The sequence below is a fragment of the Sinocyclocheilus rhinocerous genome, unplaced genomic scaffold (assembly GCF_001515625.1).
Source record: "Sinocyclocheilus rhinocerous isolate Xijiao unplaced genomic scaffold, SAMN03320098_v1.1 scaffold1899, whole genome shotgun sequence".
Lineage (NCBI taxonomy): Eukaryota > Metazoa > Chordata > Actinopteri > Cypriniformes > Cyprinidae > Sinocyclocheilus > Sinocyclocheilus rhinocerous.
The window spans coordinates 47,336-55,997 of NW_015660895.1; the positions used below are offsets into that span (position 1 = coordinate 47,336).

General features: G+C 36.0%; 1 protein-coding gene across 3 annotated transcripts in view; it reads left to right on the forward strand.

Annotated features, from left to right (window-relative positions):
• The window catches only part of amotl1 (angiomotin like 1), a 50,662-nt gene extending 42,509 nt beyond the window's left edge, over positions 1-8,153 (forward strand). For 2 of the 3 annotated variants that reach the window (XM_016535629.1, XM_016535628.1), the window contains exons 9-13: positions 980-1,096; positions 4,293-4,366; positions 5,171-5,281; positions 5,952-6,362; positions 7,357-8,153. In XM_016535629.1, coding sequence (XP_016391115.1) covers positions 980-1,096; positions 4,293-4,366; positions 5,171-5,281; positions 5,952-6,362; positions 7,357-7,445 — 802 coding nt within the window. In that variant the 3' untranslated portion in view covers positions 7,446-8,153. Of the gene's footprint in view, positions 1-979; positions 1,097-4,292; positions 4,478-5,170; positions 5,282-5,951; positions 6,363-7,356 lie in introns of all 3 variants that reach the window. The other variant, XM_016535631.1, reaches the window with a different exon arrangement.
• The last annotated feature ends 509 nt before the right edge of the window (positions 8,154-8,662 follow it).

Consider the following 8,662-nt stretch of genomic DNA (forward strand, 5'->3'; position numbering starts at 1 on the left):
GGTCTTGCGGCAACCACATGTGACGACCCCGGTCTGGACTCCGCTTCGTCCACGGTGAAAGCCAATCCGACGATCCACAGCGCAAAGTTGATGTATTGTCTCAGCGACCAGCACGGATCAGCTCTAGGCATGACGAAGCGGATATCGTCCTCTTTTGGAAAAAAACAAACAAAGTAGTTTCGCTTTCACAACGAAACACACAGCGCCTTCACGACATTGCGGCAGCAACAAAACTACAGCAAGATTATTAGTTACACCTTCTTTCTTTGCGTGAACATTTGGGCGGCATTATGCAAAATTTCCCACATTGTGAAGTAGACATGTGGGGGCGTGTAAGAACGAGCCGTTTTACGTAGCCGTGGTTGACTCTTAACTTTTATAAAGAATATCTCTTTGGATTTGAGACTTTAGTCTTTGCAACTTTACAGATCTTCTTTATGCATCAAGAGCTTGTAACACTTCAAAGAGAAAGGAAAAATTTAAATCGCATCATATGACCCCTTTAATGAACTCCACATCATGACCATCTCGGGAAACGTTCTGGGAACGTCATTGACACCAGCGGGGACGTTCTGAGAACGTTCTGGGAACTTTACATTTCTAATGGGGTAGATGTTGTTCATTCTAACTACTATTATGCTTGTGAACTACATTATTAATGTTCAGTATTCAAATCACATGTGAATATTGACTGTAAATGTAGCAGTCAAGTTTTAATAAATATATATTTTTATGGGTCCTCTGGCGCCGGGCCTGGCCTAGGGGTACCTTAGCATCTTAATAGAAATACTAAAGGTGCTTGACCACGTTGCATTTTTGACACTTTTTTTAATTGAAGCTGAGGCTGTTTTTGTGAGCTTGATACAGACATTTTATTAATTTCTCTATTGTTCCTAACATTTAAAATATTTAAAATTATTTACAAGATTAAATGTATATTTCTGACAGATTTATTGTATGTTTATTTGTTTATTTTCAGAGATACAACTATAATCCAGCATTCTCGCAGTGGCAGTTACAACGACAGCTCACTGTGGCTGCATGAGGATGAGAACAGAATCCAGAGCAGTCTTCACTGTCAGGAAATGGAACAAAGGTGAATGCTAATAAACATATGCTCATATAAATACACAGTATGTGTACATATAAACAGTATTGTCAATGTGATTGTTTGTAGAAATTCTTAGATATATTAATATATTTATCTAAAATTCTAATTCTTGATTAAACAACAAAATAGACATTATTCAAATCATTGAAAGAAAAAAAAATTACAGTTTCAGATGCTTTGGTTCTTTTTATCAGTTTTTTTTAATCAGTATGTTTGTTTGTTAGTTGGTTGATTTATCTTTACAATTACTTAAGTTACCTATTATTAAGTCACAAATTTAGGTTTTTTGACTGATTAAAAAAAAGCGCCTGACTCATAACTATGCTTGTAACATTAATTTTATGATTTAAGAAGTGCTTCTATTGTCTCACTTCAGTGATGCAACTAAAGTAACAAGTTACATCATTGAACAACAACAGAGCATACAGCTCTCTATAGGTGCAGGGACCTATCTGCACACTAGGGGGAAAGGATTGACTAAAAATTGAAGGGGTCATGACATGAGATATCAAGTTTTCTTTGAGCTTTTGACATATAAAAGGTCTTTGTACCATTAAAACATCCTGTAAGTTTCATAGCTTGAATAGTCCTTCTCATTATAAAAATGCGTTTATTTAAAGGTGCACTAAGCAATTTTTGAAAAACGCTTTTGACCACAGTGTCGGACCGAGTCCCAAAACACACGTAGCCAATCAGCAGTAAGGGGCTTGTCTTGTAATGATAGAAGAGAGCGCTCCATTTGATTTCACAGGACAGATATTAGCAGATTGACTATAGATAGAGAGAATTGGAAGATACGTGTGGGGCGGATATATCAAAATAGGGGCGAGGTCCTGTTGGGGTATGGGCGTGTTTGTTTTGGTGCTTTCAAATATCAACATCATTTGGCAAAAATCGCTTAGTGCACCTTTAACCAAGCTCCAAAAACGAAACAGATATTTTTCCCTACAATTTTAATGATACCAATACCAATACTGATTATTTCTTAAATGTGTATGTGGTTTTTCAAAATATTATTAATTTTAGAAAGAAAAAATCCACTTAAAGGCAAATCACATCCACATGACATACTGGCCATTAATAACAAAATTACTACAAAAGCAAATATGAGAACAATTAAATAAAAATGTTTGTACCAATTGGTGCAAATTAATACCATATTTTAGAGAAATATTGTGATTAAAGGGTTACTCCACCCCAAAATGAAAATTTTGTCGACATGGGGGTAAGTAATTAATGACAAAATTTTCATTTTGGGGTGGAGTATCCCTTTAAATTTATGTCTCTGTGTGGAGACGTGCTGAAATCGCGTTTGGTCTCGTACTGTATCGCGTACCTTGTCAGTGTCGTGTGCTTTGCTTGGCCATTTGTTGTGATAAACAGGAAAGTGTGTCCAGTTGAATTCAATTTGAGTTTTGTTAGACGAATATAAAAAGCTTAGTATATCGCGGCAGCGGCCGCGGCAGCCCTCGTGTGAAGCTCTCCTCCTGTTAAGACCGAAGAGTGTAAAGACCATCGACTCTACCGTTCAACTCCACCAAGCAGGGACACCGGCAAGGCACATAAGTATCGCTTCTGAATCATTCTCTTTCCTACTACTTGTTGATCAACATTCTTCATTAATAAAATTACAAACCTCAGTGCACAATTTGCCACACCACAAACTGTCAAACATATCTTACCAGCAAACATACACTCTTTTTCATCCTTCTCTCCACTCTCTGAGGCAGAAGTCTCTAAACTCATCCATTCCAATCATCCTATTACTTGTCCGCTTGATCCTATTTCATCTCATCTCTTTCAAGCCATTTCTCCTGCTGTTGTACCTGCACTCACTCACATCGTTAACACATCCCTTCACACTGGTGTTTTTCCCTCATTTTATTTTTTTTATTATCTGTGCTTTTTGTTCTGTCACTGTCATTCTGTTACACTGTGGAAGCTTCTGTCACGAAAACAAATTCCTCGTATGTGTAAACATACCTGGCAATAAAGCTCATTCTGATTCTGATTCTGAAACTGGTGTTTGTCATGTCAAGACCATCATGAGCTAGATTCACTGATCTCACCTAATGTTTAATCTCTTATTAAGTGTGTAAGATGTAAGTAATACTCTTGAGTTGCACCACTGATACTACTACAATCATTGTGAAACATTCCTAAGCATAACATGCACAAATAAAAGTTTTAAACTATGACAGAACTTAAACACACACAGACATCAACATTCAGCCTATGAATCTCAACATTGGTGACAATAAAAAAAAAAAAAATTCTGCAATGCATGCTGGGAGTTTTTTACTGGCACCCAGCATGCACTGCGGCATGATTTTTTACATTTTTTAAATTGTTGAGATTCATGTGCTGATTCTTGATGTCTGTGTGTGTCTAAAAGCTACTGTAAAGTATTTTAAATACAAAATACAGTCTATCAAAAGTATTTAATTACATCAGAGAATTTTTTTGATCTGTCCAGCAAAATACAAATGACAAAATACAAAAAAAAGTAATAAAATACATCTTTTAAATACATTTAGTTAAAATACTGCCCATCTCTGTTATCGAAATAACAGAGATACTGATACTGCAGTATCGATGTGCCTATCCATAGCGGTTCAATGACTTTGTGACAAAAGCAAATAGAACTCAAAACCCATTATAATCGCTTTTGCTGTATACACTGGATACAGTATAGAGATTCTTGTTCAGTTTCTGATGTACTCTATGCTTGAGCTGACAGGAAGACAAAACAAGAGTAAAAGAACATTTGTTTTGACATGCTGTTTAAACAGCTTGTTTGCTTCTCTGTGCAGAGTTAAAAAGGGTCCCACCATCAGGAACAAGTAGATGATTTATTTTTAATTGCATTCCAGATCACATCGGAATATTATATGTTTGTTCAAAGCTTTCGACTGCAAACTGATTTGTAAAAGAGGAGTTATCAAAGAAACTTTTGCAAAAGTAAATGACTCCTCTGTATGTACTCCTCTGTGGCTGAAGTCAGTTGTAGTTCTTGTGTTTTTCTTTTCTTCAGTGATTCTGCTTGATAACAGCAGGTGTTCATCACTAATGCTCAATCAGCACTTAATTAATCACATATTTATCTAATTGTGTTATGTTGTTCCTGATAACTGTGTGTCTGAGATAAAAAACCAATAAAGAGTTGCTCTGCATGTCACAGGATGAAAGACTTGCATGCTCAGTTGCTGGAGAAAGATGCCATGATTAAAGTCCTACAACACCGTTCCCGTCGAGATCCCGCCCCTCTGCGTCCTGCCCACTCTGTGCCCTCCATTTCCATAGCAACTGGACTACACACACGTCAGTCATCACAGTCTGATCGCAGAGACCATCACAGCTGGAAAGGTAGTACATATACAAATACACTCATTCTGATTAAAGTCCTATGCCTCATTTTTTCTATAATGTATCATACACACACAGCAGGGGTTGGACAAAATCTGAACACCTGAAATGGGTGATATTTCTTTTTTAAGGTGTTTGACTACCATTTGCCTTTGATACAGTTTTCAACATTCTTAGAATAGATTCATACAACTTATCAGAACATAGTTGATTAAGAGATGTTGAAGGAGGGAATCTGCTTCTCCCTCTTCTCTCTAAAACTGCCCACAGTGGTTTGAAAATATTAAAGTCAGGTGATTGGTCAGGGCAGATGTTTTTGGTGCTCCAACTATTACAGCTCTTTCGTGGATGTTGGCATTGTTCTCTGTGGTTGGTTGATTTGTGGAAACAGGGTCTTCAAGGTAAATATTGAGGTTTGCTATCATTTTGCAGCAGTTCTTTGTAACTTTTTATTCATCAAAGAATCCTGAAAAAGTATCACAGATTCAAAAAAAAAAAAATATATATATATTTTCAATTAATACTGTACAATGTAACTAGTTTCCAACATTGATAATAAATCAGAATATTAAAATGATTTCTGAAGAATCATGTGACACTGAAGTCTTGAGTAATGGCTGATGAAAATTCAGCTTTGCATCACAGAAATACATTATATTTTAAAGAAAGTCCTACAACACCGTTCCCGTCGAGATCCCGCCCCTCTGCGTCCTGCCCGCTCTGTGCCCTCCATTTCCATAGCAACTGGACTACACACACGTCAGTCATCACAGTCTGATCGCAGAGACCATCACAGCTGGAAAGGTAGTACATATACAAATACACTCATTCTGATTAAAGTCCTATGCCTCATTTTTTCTATAATGTATCATACACACACAGCAGGGGTTGGACAAAATCTGAACACCTGAAATGGGTGATATTTCTTTTTTAAGGTGTTTGACTACCATTTGCCTTTGATACAGTTTTCAACATTCTTAGAATAGATTCATACAACTTATCAGAACATAGTTGATTAAGAGATGTTGAAGGAGGGAATCTGCTTCTCCCTCTTCTCTCTAAAACTGCCCACAGTGGTTTGAAAATATTAAAGTCAGGTGATTGGTCAGGGCAGATGTTTTTGGTGCTCCAACTATTACAGCTCTTTCGTGGATGTTGGCATTGTTCTCTGTGGTTGGTTGATTTGTGGAAACAGGGTCTTCAAGGTAAATATTGAGGTTTGCTATCATTTTGCAGCAGTTCTTTGTAACTTTTTATTCATCAAAGAATCCTGAAAAAGTATCACAGATTCAAAAAAAAAAAAATCAAATAAATGCAGCCTTGATGAGCATAAGACATTTCTTTAAAAAAACATAACAAATCTTACTGATCCCAGACTTTCGAACAGCAGTGTAAATGTCTTATGGCACTCGTTACTGAAATGTGACCTGTGCTACTAGAGGTTTTACTTAATGATTTGTGTTTTCGTTTGCAGATATTCTCCTGGGAAAAGACCAAGCAGAGCACATCCTTCCCACTCTGCCCTCTCTTTCGGTCTCTGTCTCTTCATCTCTCCCTGCCTCCTCTCTTTCCTCTCTTCCTCCATCATTCTCCTCCTCTCTACCTTCCTCTTTTCTTCCCTTTTTGGCCTCTGCAGGTTCAAACACATCAAGAACCTCATCTTCATGTGTTCCCCGCTCCAGCACTTCCTCTCTCCCTCCCTCCTCTTCTTCCACATTACCCTTGCCCTCATCTGGCTCTCTTCTGCCTCCTTTATCATTCTCTCTCCCCTCCACTCCTCTCCTGTCCCTTCATTCTAAATCTGCCAGCAGAGACAGCAGCAGTCAAACAGGACTGAGTCCAAAGACATTTAGCACTGCAACCTCCACAATACAAGAAAAGACAGGTGAGACAGGCAGAGAGAAGCAAGTGACAATGTAGCTTCTGTATCTATGCATTCATGTGCAGGGCACAGTTCTACTCAGGGATTCAAATCACCATGAAATCAAAATTGACTTTTCTTATTTTTTGTTGGAACCTCCCGTGCTTATTGTGAATGATTTATCCATTCACATCATAATGTAAAAAAATCTTTAAACAAAAACATTAGCCTGCTATGACATCTCTGTGAATAGCCAGATGATTTTCAATCCTTCCCCTCCATGAAACCTGTCGCTCATATAAAACAATTGTCCATTTAGTTTTCCACTTTCTATGAACCGGTCATGGACAAAATCAAGTTCTGCCTTACTTTTTTTCTCAATCAAAGAGCCAATAGCCATACATCACAATAGGGAAGAAAAGTTGGTTGCATTTTCCTTCATGCCAGCTTTTAATTGAAATTTAATTTCGCCTTGCAAATGAGATCCTGTGATCCTTTACCATAATGACTGGTACTGCCAAATTTCCGACAATTTCTTGGGATCCGTCAAGTAGCAGGGTAACTTAGTTGAATTATTAACACTGGCTTCTTTTTGTAGAATCTCTGCCCAGTGAATAAATATAGGCCACAAAAACACGAAGTAAAATATAATGTAACAGTGGAATATCTATTGTTAGAAGCTTAGTAAACACAATAAAAGCATTTTTCTTCTACTGCATTAAATCCAGATTTTATCTGCCAACAATTTGGAACACAGTTTCAAGTCTTGATGTTTTTGTGCATGGTGCTGTGAGTGACACAATGACCTTTTTATTACAATTATAGACCGCTACTGAAAAAAATAATAAATGATTCAAATGGCTAAATGATTCAATTGACAAAAATATTATAATGAAAAAATACTAGTAATGCAAGTATAGATATTAGTATCTCAAGAAATATTAGTATAACTTAGTATGGCTGTCGCTGAAAAAGGGTATGACTAAAATAAATTTTTTTGAACTGTGTTTATGTGCAGAATCTCTATTCAGCCAGGCTAAAAGCCTAGAAGGTCGAGGACAGAAGATGCCCCTGCCTGACCTAGATCTGGTGGAGATCCTTATCTGAAAGAACAACCCTGGAAGTAGCATTCCTACAGACAGGACAGCACTTAAGAAAGAGTGAGGAAGTGAAGAACAAAATATGAGTAAGACTGAAAAAGAAAGAAAGTCATGAAGAAAAATATGTAGTATATTGTAATGGATCACATACAACAGAGACAAAAAAGGAACAAAGGAAGGAAGTGCAAAGTAAAAGCTAGAATTCAGTATTGTGCCTCTAAAATGCTGAATTTGATGATTGATTCTAATGCTATTTCTGTCCATTTTTGACCCTAATCAATTAAGTACTATGATATTTGGCCGGGCCTATTTAGTTATTGAATGCACAATGTCTTAAGTTGCATTCTGTTTTAGTTTATCAGCTGCCTTATAAGTGCATTCCACAAAGCTGTATATAATTTGATAATATTTGTGTCAATCTACAGAAAAACAATGTTGTTAATTTGTTATATGTACAACTAAATTATTGAACTTTGTTGGTCTTGTGGCAAACTTGTGCAAATTAGCTTGTTATTAATGAATTTTACAGCAAACTGCTGTTTTGCCTCATGTGTGTTTTAACTGCCTGAAACAAACACCCCATGTTGTAAACTGTGTTCTTTGGCTGGGAATATTTTAAAGTCATGGTGAAGTAAGGTCAGTAACTATGATGTTTGATGTTTTTATGAGTCAGAATCCAATGATGCATGATTGATTGATATCTACTTTAGTTTCAAACACCTATTTCAAAACTGTCTTGTTAAAATTAAGTTTTAATTCATTTTATTTTTAAATTTATTATTATGATTATTATTTTATGACTATTATTATTATTTAATTATTATTTTTGCAATTTCCATGCTCCAAAAAAATCCAGTATTATTTTTGTGAAAGCTCTTGGGTAATCAGGTCAATACATTTAAAGCACTTTGGCCTGGATTACATAATTTTTTTGATTAGATGTTTCACAAAACTATAAACCATTTTTACCACATTATATTCACATATATCATTATCAAAGATCATTCTTTTATTCTTTCTCCAAAAAGAAATAAAGAAAAACTGAAAGAATTTCACTGAAAACCTTTACACAGAACTCTCTAAATCAAACTATTCAGTGAAACATTGTGCACATACATTTTACACAAATTAAGCACTATGTTGCAAACAGTCTGACACTCAGTTTACTACAGACACTACATTTGGGAAAAAAAAAAATAATAATTTTTTTTAAATATATATATA